This window comes from Magnolia sinica, chromosome 3 (assembly GCF_029962835.1).
Source record: "Magnolia sinica isolate HGM2019 chromosome 3, MsV1, whole genome shotgun sequence".
Taxonomy (NCBI): domain Eukaryota; kingdom Viridiplantae; phylum Streptophyta; class Magnoliopsida; order Magnoliales; family Magnoliaceae; genus Magnolia; species Magnolia sinica.
The window spans coordinates 82572049-82587600 of record NC_080575.1 but is presented as its reverse complement, the minus strand read 5'-3'; the positions used below and the strand labels follow the sequence as shown (position 1 = coordinate 82587600).

The 15552-nt window shown below is 39.5% G+C and overlaps 1 protein-coding gene across 3 annotated transcripts in view; it reads right to left on the bottom strand.

The window, feature by feature from the left end:
* Positions 1–12444, bottom strand: part of LOC131240082 (auxin-induced protein 5NG4-like) — a 29095-nt gene extending 16651 nt beyond the window's left edge. Inside the window, exons 1-3 of one of the 3 annotated variants that reach the window (XM_058238118.1) lie at positions 12067–12444; positions 11861–11923; positions 10004–10325 (exon numbers count right to left, since the gene is read on the bottom strand). In XM_058238118.1, the coding sequence (XP_058094101.1) occupies positions 10004–10325; positions 11861–11923; positions 12067–12251 (570 nt within the window). In that variant the 5' untranslated portion in view covers positions 12252–12444. The remainder of the gene's footprint in view (positions 1–10003; positions 10326–11860; positions 11924–12066) is intronic. The other 2 variants (XM_058238117.1, XM_058238116.1) reach the window with 2 other exon arrangements.
* Positions 12445–15552: the final 3108 nt, after the last annotated feature.

The window sequence follows — 15552 nt, the reverse complement described above, 5'->3', positions numbered from 1 at the left end:
GAAATTTCACGCGTGTCATACGTGAGGGCAGTGGGGAGTCTCATGTATGTAATGATTTGCACGAGGTTGGATTTCTCACAGGTAGTCAGTGTGGTTAGCAAGTATATGGTGAATTCAGTGAAAGAGCTTTAAAATGTTGTTAAGTGGATTCACAAATTTCTCAAGGGCATAATCAACACTAGGATCATGTTCGGGGGACATGGAGCTTCAGGAGGAGTTGTAGGTTACGTGGATTTTGATTATACAGGTGATTTAGATAATTGGAGGTCCACTATGGGATATGTTTTCACATTAGCAAGTAGACCGGTATATTGGAAATCTAAGCTACGGTCTACAATAGTGTTATTTACAATCAAGGTGGAATACATGGCTTTGACGGAGGCGTTAAAGGAGGTATTATAGTTCAAAAGTCTGATATGAGAACTTGGGTTGATGCAAGAGATAATTCAGTTGCACTGCGATAGATAAAGTGATATCCATTTAGCAATGAATCAAGTGTATCATGCGCGAACTAAACACATCAACGTGAGGTTCCACAAGATACGTAAGCTCATTATTTCAGGAGAGATTTTGTTTCAAAAGGTTCACACTGACGAGAATGCCACAGACATGTTGTTAAAAATGATGACCAGAGAGAAGTTCAAGCATTGCTTGGGCTTGATAAATCTCACTAGTCATTGATGAGATTAGGCACCCTTGCACAGGGGTGCAGATGGAGCTACATACCAGGTAAATAATGCAAGGAGCGATCTAAGCTCAAGGTGGAGGTTGTGTAGAAGGTCTTAAGTGTAACTTGGTAAAATACGAATTAAGGTGGAGATTGTTGTGTAGGGTGCCTTGAATTCTGTCGATATGTAGTGCAGAGATTGTAATTTTCATTTCAACCGAGGTCAAATTCGGTCCAACCGAAAATTGCGTGAATTCTTTGGTTGCTCACTATGAAGTTTTGGTCGATTTCGGTTTGACTAGAAAACTCATTGACTCGACTTGGTCTAATTGAATCTATTACATAGAGTTGTGTTATTCAAGCCTAATCTGAGATTAGGGCTTGAATTATTATTACGCGTGTTCACTTTAAGGGAAAGAGTTTGCGAGGTGAGATAGTTTTCAACACTTGTAAAGGCTTGGGAGGAATTTCTCGAGGGGTTGCACATAGCAAGGGGAGATCGAGTACATTTGTGATCGAAAAAAGGTGAGTCTGTAAATTTCTAAGGTTTTGATTATAGTGGATATCTATCGCTTTGTCCCATGGTTTTTCTTACAAGTGTTTTTCACATAAAATATTGTGTGTTTGCAGTTTATTTATTGTTTGTTTATTTATATTATTGTATTATTTTATCTTCATTTATCATACTTTCGCAAAGAGCATGAATTAACAGTGATGTTAGATCCAAATTCTAATACCTAGGATTTGATCTGGATTTGTTCTTTCTCTGATTTACATTGTTGTGGTGTGATAAGTAATTTGTGTACTCCAGTAGTGTTGATTGTGAAAAACTAAAAAATAATATTGTTGGGGACCGCGTAAGCATACAAAGATGAATCAAGCAAAGTATTCCAATTACACAATTAAGCCCAATCACAAAGACTCTAAATTTAACATGGGAAAAAATCACAGGACAAAGTGACAGATATCACTATGAAAGTAAAAACTACAAGAGATAGAGAGAATACCTGATTCGAACAAGCCTCGAATCTCCCCTTACAATCCCTTGAAAACCTTATGAATGAATTAGAAAGCTCTGAGCTACCTTCTAATCTCGATTACACTCACATATATATATATTCTAGGTGAATCATAATCGAAATAGGAAACAAATCCAGCACTTACACAATTCTGTGTATTTTCTACGTGATCGTTCGGTGGTACCTTCGATGGGATTTCGATGGCATTAACAGACCGTTGATGGCATAAAACCCACTTCGATGGCATCGAACTAAAGAACAAATGTTCTAACGATTAAACATGAATTTGTTAAATTTTACCAATGGCATCGAACAACCTTTGATGGCATGGAACAACTTTTAATGGCATCGAACAGGACACCTATGTGTCCAACAACCAACTTGATAAATTCTACATTTTACCGATGGCATCGAGCAGACTTCAATGCCATCGAAGCATCATCGAAAGACATGTTGATTTACAGATTTAAAACTTCAATCAACAACAATCTTCACTATGTCTTCAATCGTCATTCTTTATAACTCATTTTTCATCATCTCTAATTCCATCTTCCATCATAGATCCATCATTGCTTCTCGTGCATCCTCCGTCTTCCTTTAGACCTTCTCCAAGCTTAGATAAGTTGCACATAACTTGAACTTTTATGTGGGAACCACCTTAGTGAGCATGTCTATCGAATTCACCCTTGTGTGAATCTTCTCTAAAATCACACTTCATTCCTCAAGCACCTGTGGGATAAAATGGTGACGAACATCAATGTGTTTAATACATGAGTGATAAACAGAGTTTTTAGTCAAATTGATAGCTCTTTCGCTATAATAATTAACAAGCATGGTCTCCTACTGAAGCCCTAACTGATTTATCATCTCCCTCAACCAAACGCCTTCCTTAAATGCCTCTGTCACTGTCATATATTCAGCTTTAGTTATGGAAAGAGCCACCATAGACTGAAGCTTCGACATCCAACTAATTGCTCCACTCTAACTGGAAGTCAACTTTCTAGAATCCACACTGCCAGCGTAGTCAGAATCCATATATCTAACTAATTCGGCCCCCGATTTCTCAAAATATAAGACGTAGTCCTACATACCTCAAATGTATTTAAGTAGCCATTTCACTGCTTCTCAATGTTACTTTCAGAGGTTAAACATGTATCTAGTAACAACATCAACCGCATGTGAAATGTCTAGTCTAGTACAGACCATGACATATATCAAACTGTCCACTGCATTCGAATAAGGCATAAGAGATATCTCCTACTTTTTTTCATCAGTTTTAAGACATTGTTTAGAAGAAAGCTTAAAATGAGTCGGGTGACGAATGCTAACCGGCTTTGCCTTGTCATCCCATACTTCACCAGGTATTCCTTCTGAGATAACTAAAGCATACTCCTTTTACTGTCTCTATGTATATCAATGCTGAGAACCCTCCTTCCAGCCCCCAAATCTCTCATCTCGAATGTCTTTGAAAATTGAGTCTTCAGTAAATTGATTTCAAACATTTTATGACTGGCGATAAACATGACATTAATATACAACACCAGGATAATGAATTTGCCATCACGCAATTTCTTATAATGAACGGTGATCATATTCACTCCTAGTAAACCTTTGACTCATCATGAAAGAATCAAACTTTTTATACCACTGCTTAGGCATCTGTTTCAGGATGTACAATGATCTCTTTATGTTGTAAATCTTGTTCTCTACCCATTTTATTTCGAAGCATTCTGATTGCTTCATGTATATTTGTTCTTCCAATTCTTCGTGCAGGAAGGTAGTCTTCACATCCATTTGTTCCAGCTCAAGATCGTATTAGTCAACCGGTGTCAACACGAATATGATAGATATTTGATTTACAACTAGTGTGAGTAAAGTTGATGCCTTTTCTCTGAGTGTTTCCCTTTGCTACCAACCTTACCTTGTACCATCATGTTTCTTCTTGAAGATCCACTTGCACTCAATCTCTTTTCGGCTAACGGGAAGCTTCACCACATCCCACGTCTTGTTCTTATATAAAGAGTTCATCACAGCTTTTCATTTTTCGTCATCTGGCTCATAAAGAGCCTCCTGAAGAGTAGAAGGATCTCCCTCATCCGTAATGAGGGTATATGCGATATTGGATTCATCTCTGTATCTCACCGGTAACCTACGATCCAACAGTGGATTCCTTCCACAGGTGGCAACTCCACCTGCTCATGTACCTCTGTCTGTGTATCTGTATCAGCCTGAGCATCATCTATGTTAACCTAAACATCCACAACCAACTTTTCTGGATCCTTATGCACATCCTTATGGAAAAAGGATCCTTCATCGAATTTAACGTCACAACTAATGATGATTTTTTATGTGACCAGGTTATACAGCCTGTACCCCTTCATACCAGCATACCCAACAAAGATATACTTTTTGGCTCTTTAGTCTAGCTTATCTCTCTTAATTGACGGTACATGAGAATAAGCTTCACAACCAAACACACGTAATCCTGAGTAGTCCATCTGTTGACCACTCCATACTTTCTCTAAAATTTTACCATCAATGGTCATAGAAGATGACAGATTCATCAAGTAACAAGTCATATTACTAATCACGCATCGGGCCCTCTCCAAGAGAGTCTGATTCATCCGCTCAGCCATATCGTTTTGCTCTGGCGTGTGGCATGTTGTGTTGTGCCTCACGATCCCTTCATCCTTATAGTATTGATTAAATTCACCTGAAGCATCTTCCTTACCATTATCTGTCCTTAGAACCTTCACCTTTTACCCTAATTATTTTTTCACAATTGCCTTACATTGCTGGAAGTTTGTGAAAACATTGGATTTATTTTTCATAAAATGGGCCCACACTTTCCTGGACTAGTCATCATTGAATGTGACGAACCATGATGACCCTCCAACGAAAACCATAGACGACAACCCACATATATCAGAATGCACATAATCAAGAACACCCTTACATACATGTTTTCTAGATTTAAAAAATAATATTAAATATTTACCATATATACAATGCTCACATATACTTAAATAAAAAAATTAAAAAATTGAAATTAACAACAATCAGAAAAGTACCTTCATGCCCTGCTCGCTCAAGTGGCCTAGACGTGCATGCCAATATGTGTAAATATGGAATCCACTACAGACGTTGTAGCTCCACCCCATGAAATGCTCCCGATCAACCTGCAAAGGTTCCTACTCCTCTGTGCCTTTATAACAATCAGTGCCCCTTTTGAAACTTTAAGGACATGATAAAAATTGGTGAACTTACACCCGATTGCCTCGAATGCTCCAAGACATATAAAGCTCTTCCTCATGTCATGAATGTGTCTTTCCTTAGTCAATGTACGCTTCATGCCATCAAACATCTTGATGTGCACTGTTCCAACACCCACCACATTACAGGCATTATCATTGCCGATAAATATATGGCCACCATCGCACTCTTTGTAACCGGTGAAACAACTTCGATGAAGAGTCATATGATATGATGCCAAAGTTCCAAAATCGACTCATCCGTACGATCATAATATAAGTGTCCAACCATGGATACCAACAACACGTCACTTCAACTTGTACCTTCATTAGACTTGGCAGTGTTGGCTTCCCTGAAAGAAGCCTCTAAGTTCTTTTTTCTTGTCTTAGGATTTGTACAATCTTTCTTCATGTGCCCAGACATCCCACAGTTCCAGCACTTCAGCTTTCCTTTGCCCTTGCCCTTGGATGTATATCTCGATCGAGAAGATCCACTGTCTTATTCAGAATTTTGCCCTCATAACCAATGTATCAATTGAGGCGCCTATATTACATTTTTTTTCTCATTGCCTTTTCTTGAAGGGTTGAGATAATGGTATCAACACTAAGAGACAATTTACCTGTACACAACATGTCTTTGAATGACTCATATGAAGCCGAGAGAAAATTCAACAAGATATATGCCTAATCTCCATCCTTAATCGTTTCCTCTACTTCCAAAAATTTGCAAATCATCTTATTAAAATTAATAATGCAAGCCTCAACATCACCTCCCTTTATCATCTGTAGATTGAACAATTACAACTTCAACTATAAGCGGTTTTCAAGATATTTCTTTGCATATATGTCCTCTAACTTTGCCTATAAACTTGCTATAGTTTTCTCTCTCATGACATTATAGAGGACCTCATCTGTTAGGTACAATTGGATAGAGGTTCTCGCTTTCTTATTCATCTTGTTCCATTCATCATCCGTCATGATTTCAGGTCACTTCTCAAGGAGTACATTATCCAATCCTTACTGCACTAAGAGTTCGATCATCTTAACATTTTATAATTCAAATTTATTTTTCCCAAAGTACTTTTCAACATCGAACTTAAGATTAGATGTTATTAAACTCTACTTTCGGATTTAACCTATGCCCCACTGTTTAGTCTCTAATACCACTTGTTGGGGGACCGTGGAAGTACACAGAGATGAATCAAGTAAAGTATTCCAATTGCACAATCAAGCCCAATCACAAAGACTCCGAATTTAACGAGGAAAAACCCTTATAGGAAAAAACCATGGCACAAAGCGACATAATCACTATGAAAGCAAAAACTAGAAGAGATAGAGAGAATACCCGATTCAAACAAGCCTCGAATCTCCCCTTATAAGCTCTTGAAACCCTAAGAACGAATTAGAAAGCTTTGAATATCCCCTAATTTTGATTACACCCATATATATAGCCTCTTGGTGAATCACAATCGAAATAGAAAACAAATCTCGCACTTACGCAATTTTGTATATTTTCTGCATGATCGTTCGATGGTACCTTCGATGGGACTTCGATGGCATCGATAGATTGTCGGTGGCATCGAACCAACTTCGATGGCATCAAATTAAAAACCAAATGTTCTAGCGACTAGACATGGATTTCTTAGATTTTACTGATGGCATCGGACAGGCCTTCGATGTCATGAAACAACCTTCGATGACATCAACAATCTTCAATGGTATCGAACAGGACACCTAAAGTATCCTACAACCAACTTCATAAATTCTGAATTTTACCTATGGCATCGAGCCGACTTCGATGACATCTACGCGTCGTAGACATACACCTTGATTCATAGATTTAAGATATCATCACTAACAAATATAACAACTTAGACGGTGGACGCAATGGTCAGCCATGGAGTACCCCATGGGAGATGTTGTGCAAATATAACAACTTAGACAGTGGACGCAATGGTCAACTATGGAGTGCCCCATGGGAGATGTTGTGGGTTGCCAGTTTAGCCTTTTCTAAAAGCCTTTTGTTGAAACTGACTATGGCAACGACCACGATGTCCAATCAACAATCTATAGCATACAGTCTGCAGATTATTTGAAATCGCATGCAGATACTCCTGAGAGGGCCCTACGCCAAGCACCGTCTCGCATTTGGCCATGTCGCAAGATGTTAGGCTCCTAAGAGACAGGGTTCTGTCCCTGACAAAGACCTATTACAACATTTACGCTGGACTACACAATACTTTATCTATTACCCGAGGATAATTAACATGCATAATGGCTTAAGACTCACTTGGCGTTATCATGTTCTTGGCCGCAGACCTACTGAAGCATGTGCCTGACGTAAAGGGTCATGTCACCAGGCTGTATTAATGTCAATCAATATCAAACTCCATCTAACAAAAGACATTTGTTATGAACAAGAATAAACAGATAAGATCAAATGATGTATATATTTTAATATAAACAACTAAAATAGAGAATATTTTTCTAACCTTTAAAATTGTATCTTTTATTCGATCGTATGCAAGAGAAGGGAAGTGAAGCTGATTGAAAATTTACTTACCCCTGTCCAAACCCAAACCTAAGTGAATCTTATTTGAATCTTCTTGGTTCACATATAATACCATATATGAGGTAAGGGATCCTAAATTGATTGCATTCAGAACTCATGGTGTCTAGTTTTAAGCGTCAATTACAACTAGAGATGGGATTTGGATTTGGATTTGGGCACCGGGGTCATGTTCATGTCTAGGATTCACGTCTCTGCTAAAAATTATTTACGGGACTTTTATATAGTTTTTAAATAATATTGAAGATAATGAAATATAATATCGAAAAATAGAAGTGATATATACAAAAAGAAAAGAAAATAAATAAATAAATAAAAAGAAGTGAATTTGAGGATTAAAGGATTTGGATTGTAATCTGGCAACTAAACACCCTCTAAGCAATTACATAAAGAAGAAGATTACAAGCTCTTTATAAACTCTCTGCAACTACTCAGGATAGACTCTCCATACTTTCTAACTAATCTAGGATGTTAGATGCTAGAAACAATGACTAATCATTAATACAGCTGACTACAACAGCCTGTAATGGAACGAATTCCCATTGGAAAAACCAAAAATAAAAATAAAAAATAAACCAGTGGAATATTATAATTGGCTTCGGTTGGTTGGAACAAGTCTCTTGTCGTGTGGCATCTTGTCCAAAGACTTTCTAACCACCCTTGCTGTAGAAAGTTTTCTTGCCACCGGTGTAGCTTCCTAAATCAGGCACGCAATACCCAAAAATATGCTAATCTAATCATTAAGTGATCCATGCTATTGAATTAAGTGAATAAACTCGGCCAAAAACTCTAAATTCATGTAGTAACCTACATGATGGTTAATCAACTTAATTTTTGGGGCATCTCATTTTCTTGATTGGGCAGTGTTGTGAACAGGTTGGATGCTATACACACATCAGGGTAGGCCCCACACGGAACATGTATGATGCCGTATTATGAATATTAATCCAGACAAATTGGATAAAGAAATCCATGGGAAGAGACACCATCATTCGAATAAACACGCAATCTATGGGAGCTGACCCGGTCCTACACACGGACTTATATACTTCCATAGAGATTGCAGTGCACGTGGTGCACGTGATCCGGCTCGTTCATGGGAATTGGCGAAAGTACTCTTGAAGAAAGTTATAATATGAAATGACAGGCAAATTAAAAACATCATCGGAAAACTTTTGGGCTGGTGCCCACGTGATCGATGCTTTGGGATCCCCGTGCATTACATGACCGGGCTCGGCTTCGGTGGATCCCCATATCCCACCCAGGTGGGTGTGATCGGCCTACTGTACGTTGTTTACGTAGCTTAAATCAACGCCGTCCATCAATTTTGAAAGCCCATTTTAGGGCATTATTTCAATAATGAAGCAGATTCATTTCTTAGGTGGACCACGCTGCAGGAAACAGTGGTGATTGAATCCCCACCATTAAAAACTTTTTGGCAGCCACTGAAATGTTGACTTTGAATCCAACCTTTTTGACAAGGTCACGAGAACCTAAACGAAGGACCACATAAATATCAGCTTGATCCAAAACTATGGTGGCCCAAAAGAAATTTTTAATGCTCAATCACCACTGTTCACCTGGTATGGTCCAACTAAGATTTGGATCTTCTTCATTTTTTGGATCATGCCCTGAAATGAGTTTTCAAAAGGGTTGGATGGCATGGATCAAATGAACATACATCAATCACCTGTGGGGCCATCCTGATATATTTGTCTATGTGTTTGTTCGGCCGATTTTTAAGGCAAGAGCCTAAAAGTACAGTAAATTCGTATCTCAGGTGGACTACGCCACAGCAAAAAGTGGTGATTGAATTCCCACCATTAAAAAGTGAATTTTTATTTTTTATTCAGCCTGCTGATAATGCTGCAAAAATCCGAAGGAATGGACAAGACAGATATCAGCCTTGAAAACTTCTTAATAGCAATCACCCTTGTTTCCTGGGCCGCGGTTCACCTGAGAATTAGATAATCTGCATTTTTTGTGTCATGCACTCAGATGATTTGGATAAATGGGTGGACAGCATGGATGTAAAACAAATAGATCAAGGTGGGCCCCACAGTCAGCAAGGATGTAAAGCAGCATGCGCTGAAGTCACAGGCAAGACTAAAATTAGATCAAAGACGTGGCAACGTAGACCCACTGGTTCAGCACCAAGTCCGGGACCAGTCCAGGGTAACTCGGCAAGATGGATCCATAGAAGAACCAGTCGAATCTGACGAGTCACGTCAGATTCGTCCGAGTCTGAGAACCAAGACTATGATTAGAGTTCTACCCACACCCCACTGTATATACACACCCTGGCCTAACGTCATCAGGTTAGCCACGGTGTGCAAACAAAATGCAGGGTTAAGTACATGACTGCAACTGATGAGCAAACCAACCTGATTTTTGGGCCAGGGGACAATAAGGTGGAGCCCACTCAATGAACGGTATGGATCTCGTGCATCTACCATGTAAGTAAAGAGCTTACCAGAGGGATGTCAATGCCACTTACCAACAACATAATCCATGCACTGAAAGCAACAACCCCAACGACAACCATAGCCAAGCCAAGCGCCCATTCTCCCCATCCTGTTGTGCTGACCAAATCAACAGCCGACTCTTTCCATAACATGAGAGTGAAAGCACCAGAGACGGACACAAGAGTACCACACAGCTTGCCTTTACCCCATAAGGTGTTGATTTCAAGCTTCTCCTGCCTTGAGATGATAGATAAGATGTATATGAAGACGGGGACCATGTTGATAACAGAGGACTCTAATGCACTGGAGATGTAGTACAGGGAGGCTGATAATAGATTTTGTGACAATGTTACCCTGCAATTCATCAATTTTAGTTGTAAAATTCTCAATTTCAATGATCAACGAACAGGATTGGGTGCTAAATGTATGAAATATTGACCATTTGCATGTGGGTCATACCCCATAATAAGAATAATCAGATGATCCTAACCAGGCATTTCTAACAGTGAAAACTGCTCAAATGGGTGGATAGGATCAGCTGACCAGAGTGATTTTTGTAGTAAACTGCCCAAATGTACTAAATATGTGCTTTACACATACAGTGCTTGATAACTTTAAAAAAAATTTTTAAAAAAAAAAAAAATCATTTTAGACTTATTTCATTTCATAATTATTTACTAACTGATAATAACTATTTTTAATATTTTATTTTCATTGAGACTTTCCTGATAGCGTGTGAAGAGAAACGTGCAAATCTCAAAATATCTTGAGAAAATCGGAATATGAGAAACCACTAGGTACGAGATTTGTCAATGGCGGTGTATTCAAGAAAAATAAGACGCAATGGTGATTTTTCCTAGTATGCAAACTGGGATGCATTGGCAGTGGTATGCCTAATAGACACCCATAAGAGTTTGTACACGTGACATAAGTGTACCTCAATTTAATTTGTCCTCTAGCTGTGGACCCACCATAGCTGGGTCATAACCCAAAATCACACTTAAAGTATGATGCTACATGAATGACTATCGGACACCATTGGACGGCTAAGGCAAAAGAAAATTGATTGCTAGAATTCAATAAACAAATTTCAATAATTGATGGCCCTTCATTTTAGGGGCATGAGACAAAAAATGCGGTACATCCGAATCTCAGGTGAACCACACCACAATAAACAGAGGTGATTGAACGCACACCATTAAAAATTCCTCGGGGCACAAAGTTTTGAATTAAGATAATATTTGTGTTTTCCCTTCTGTTTGACCTTATCTATTGGTTGGATAGGAAAAATATTATGGTGGCCTATGGTTGGATAGAAAAAATATTATGGTGGCCTATGATAATTTCAATAGTTGGCATTCAATCTATTTATGGTGGCCCTATGATATTTTTAATAGTCGGCATTCAATCGCCATGGTTCCCTGTGGTGTGGTCCACCTAAGATTTTGATAGGCTTTATTTTTAGGTTCTTAAGCTAAAATGATATGAAAAAATGGATTGACCGTGTGGATATTAAATACATAGATCATGGTGGGCCCAACAATCAACGATCCACCTAGCTTGGTGGTCCCGGATCCACCGAATCCGCATCCGTTTATTAAGGCATTTTATTTTTCGCGCGTGTACCACACGCAAAGCTTATGCAGGCATGCATATGGCACGATCAAACTCTTTCACAGAATCAGAAGTGTATCTGCGAAATTTCGGTAATCACCACGTGCTCAATACTTAATTCTAACGAAATCACGATTGGATTGTTGCGTTTTGTTAAACTAGCAATTGTAATTCGATTGGATTGTACATCCAAACGCACCCAAATTGTGTGTGTGTGTGTGTGTGTGTGAGAGAGAGAGAGAGAGAGAGAGAGAGAGAGAGAGAGAACTACACACCCAGTTAAAGCTAGGATAAAAATCCAGCCCAAGATGGATATTGATAGAGGAGGCCTATCCCTGCTGCAACCAACCAAAAGAAGACATGAATAACGAAGATGAGATTCCTACTTTTTTCAAGCTTATACCATTCAAATAGAAGGAAAAAGAAAAAGACCCAAGTGACAAATTGGAATTTTTGATTCGATAGTTACCATCTTGCATACCTTTCAAAGATAAATGCCATTGATCCCGTTATGATTGTGGCTAATGCGAATTGGTAGACAAGAAAGACAGTAGAGCTGATTCCTTCTATGAGTATGACCCTACTCACCACAACGTAAGTGGCTGAGATGAGCTGAACGATTACCATGCCTGCATGTGGAGCTATTCTTCCAGTAGAAGTCCCCATCTCTCTCTCTCTCTCTCTCTCTCTCTCTCTCTCTCGTGCCTATCTATTGAAACGGTAAAGTAAAATACACGAATGAAAGCGTTCATTTGGACCCTTCGCCTTGCTGGCGCGCAGATGTGGTCCAATGATCCAAACCGTCCATCGTATCTATTCTATCCCATTCAGATGCAGATTGCGTGTAACCAATGGTTACAGGAATCTTTGATCGGAGGTGGGGCACGCAGCCAAGGGACCAAAAATATGATTCCATCAGGAGTAATATGGAGGCGCGGATTGGGTACTAACCCCACCATAGAGATGGACGGTCCTGTCAGGGGCTCTGTGGGCCACCCTATATATATATATATATATATATATATATATATATATATATATATATATATATATATATATATATATATATTCTTATCCAAACCGTCCATTCATTTTGAAGCATCTTTTGAGGGCATGAACCAAAAAAGGAGGCAGATAGAAAGGTCAAGTCGACCACACCACACAAAGCAGTGGTGACGATAACCACCACCGTCGAAACCTTTCTTGGGCACACTGTAATGTTTATTTACCATCCAATCTATATATATATATATATATATACATATATATACATATATATATATATGTCTTATCCAAACCGTCCATTCATTTTGAAGCATCTTTTGAGGGCATGAACCAAAAAAGGAGGCAGATAGAAAGGTCAAGTCGACCACACCACACAAAGCAGTGGTGACGATAACCACCACCGTCGAAACCTTTCTTGGGCACACTGTAATGTTTATTTACCATCCAATCTATTCGTCAGGTTACATAGACCTGCATGAAGTGAAAGTATAAATATCAGCTTGATTCAAAAGTTCTGTTGCCCCCCGAAAGGTTTTGAGTGGCAGGCATTCAATCTCAACTGTTTCCTGTTTCGTGTAGTGTGGCCCACTCTAGCATTCGATGAGCCCAAAAATGATCTTTCAAAATGAAGGAACAGCGTGGATAAAATACATATATCAGGATGGCCCCACGGATCCCCGACAGGACCGTACCTCTCAAGCGGACGCGGATTGCCTACTGACGAGGTGGCTACTTACAGTACTCTGTGGCCCTACATGATATATACGTGTTTTATCCAAGCCGTCCATATAGTTTTCCATATTATTACATAGCATGAAACCAAAAATGAGGGATATCCAAATCTCGAGTGGACCACACCATAAGAAAACAGTGGAAATTGAATGCCTACCATTAAAAGCTTTCTAGGGCTGACGGTAATGTTTATTTTTCATCCAACCTGTTTATTAAGTTACGCAAACATTGATGAAGAGAAAAAATAAATATCATCTTAATCCAAAACTTTTATGGCCCCTAAGAATTTTTTAATGGTGGGTGTTCAATCACCACTCTTTCCTATGATGTGGTCCATATGAGATTTAGATATGCCTCATTTTTGAGTTTGTGACATAAATTAGTCTGAAAAAATGGATCGATAGATTGGATAGGTCACATACATCATGTTGGGGCTGAACACGGCCAATAGCCACCTTGCCACTTACGATTTGGGGTGTATATCGAGTCAAATCAATTCGAGTTGGCCTCAGCTCAACTCGGCTCGGCCACTAGCTGACCTCAGCTCGAATTCGGCTCGGCTCGGTTCGGTTAGCAGCTCAGGCCAGCTCGGGCCGAGTTCGAGTCAAGATCGAGCCGAGTTCGCCATTGAAGCATTTCCACAAACACCTGGAGTGCACTGTTAAAATCCCTCTGTTTGTGAAACAGAAGCAATGATTTTACATGTATTTTATCAAAAACCTTCTAAGCAACATAACAACTAAGAAAAAAAGGGTATTTGTTTCATGTACATACCTTCCTTGCCACCAGTCACACTTCGTTGAGTCATTTTATCAAGCACTTCGTGAGCAACATCAATGACAAAATAAAAAGAGTCATTGAACTGCTTCAATCTGAGTTCGATTTGAGCTGGATTCGATCCGAGTCGAGTTGAGTAGGGGTTTGTTCGAACTCGGCTCGAACTCATTTTTGAGCTCAAAAAATTAGCTTGACTCCGCTCGAACTTAGCTTCGAATCAAGTCGAATTGAGCTTTTTTGAGTCGAGTTGAGTGAGCTAACCTAGCTAGCTCGGTTTGTATACACCCCTACTTATGATGTCTGTACACAATCCGCGTCCCTCTCAAGCTTGTTCCCAAGGATGCCGATTTCCTGCGAAAGCCTTTCGCTAGAAGTTCCTGCGCGCTGGAAACTTTTGCGGGGCCTACATTGATGTTTGTGAGAAATCTACTTCGTCATTCAATCTTTTAATATCTTTTTAGGACTTGAGACCAAAAGTGAGAGGATCCAAGACTGAAGTGGGCCGCACTAAAGGAAAATGTGGATAGGGAAATTCCTACCGTTGAAACCTCCCTAGGTTGACGATGCTGTTTACATACCATCCATACTGTTCATAACTTCATTCCTACTGGGACGAACTGAAAACAAAAATATTAGCCTGATTCAAAACTTCTGCGGGCCCATGAATATTTCAACTGTGGAAGTTAAATCCTCACGTTTTCGACTCACTTGAGTGTTGGATCCAGTTCATTTTTGGCCCCATGTCATAAAATTATCTCAAAAAATGAATGGATGGGGTGAATTTCTCATAAACATCAGTGTGGGGCCCACCTAAGTTTTCGAGAACTTACTGCGGAAGGTTTTTGCGAGAATTTCCTGCACGGAAAATCTAGGTGGGGCCCACCATGAAGTTTGTAAGAAATCTAACCCATCCATCCGTTTTATGAGATCATTTCAGAACTTGAGACCAAAATTGAGATGTATCCAAGACTCAAATGGGCCTCACAGAAGGAAAATGTGGGTAGGAAAATTTCTACCGTTGAAACCTCCCTGGGTCAACGGTTATGTCTAAATGCAATCCATATAGTTCATAACGTCATTTATACGGGGATGAACTGAAAAAACAAATATTACCCTGATTGAAAACTTCCGTGGCCCCATGAATTTTCAATTGTGGAAGTTCAATCCTCACATTTTCGGCCCACTTGGGTATTGGATCTTGCTCATTTGTGATATGTTATACTAAAATCAGCTCACAAAACTGATGGAGGGGATGGATTTCTCAAAGACTTCACGATGGCCCCACCTAGGTTTCCTGCCCAGGAAGCCTTTCGCAGGAAATCCGCGTCCGGGGAAGCGGATTGTCTGGTGTACCAAACATCAGCGACATGGCAGGTGTGGGTACTGGTCGTGCGAAGACTAGAGTTGCAGGTCGCTTATAGGAACGGTTCAAAGGAGATCAAAGTTACATGGG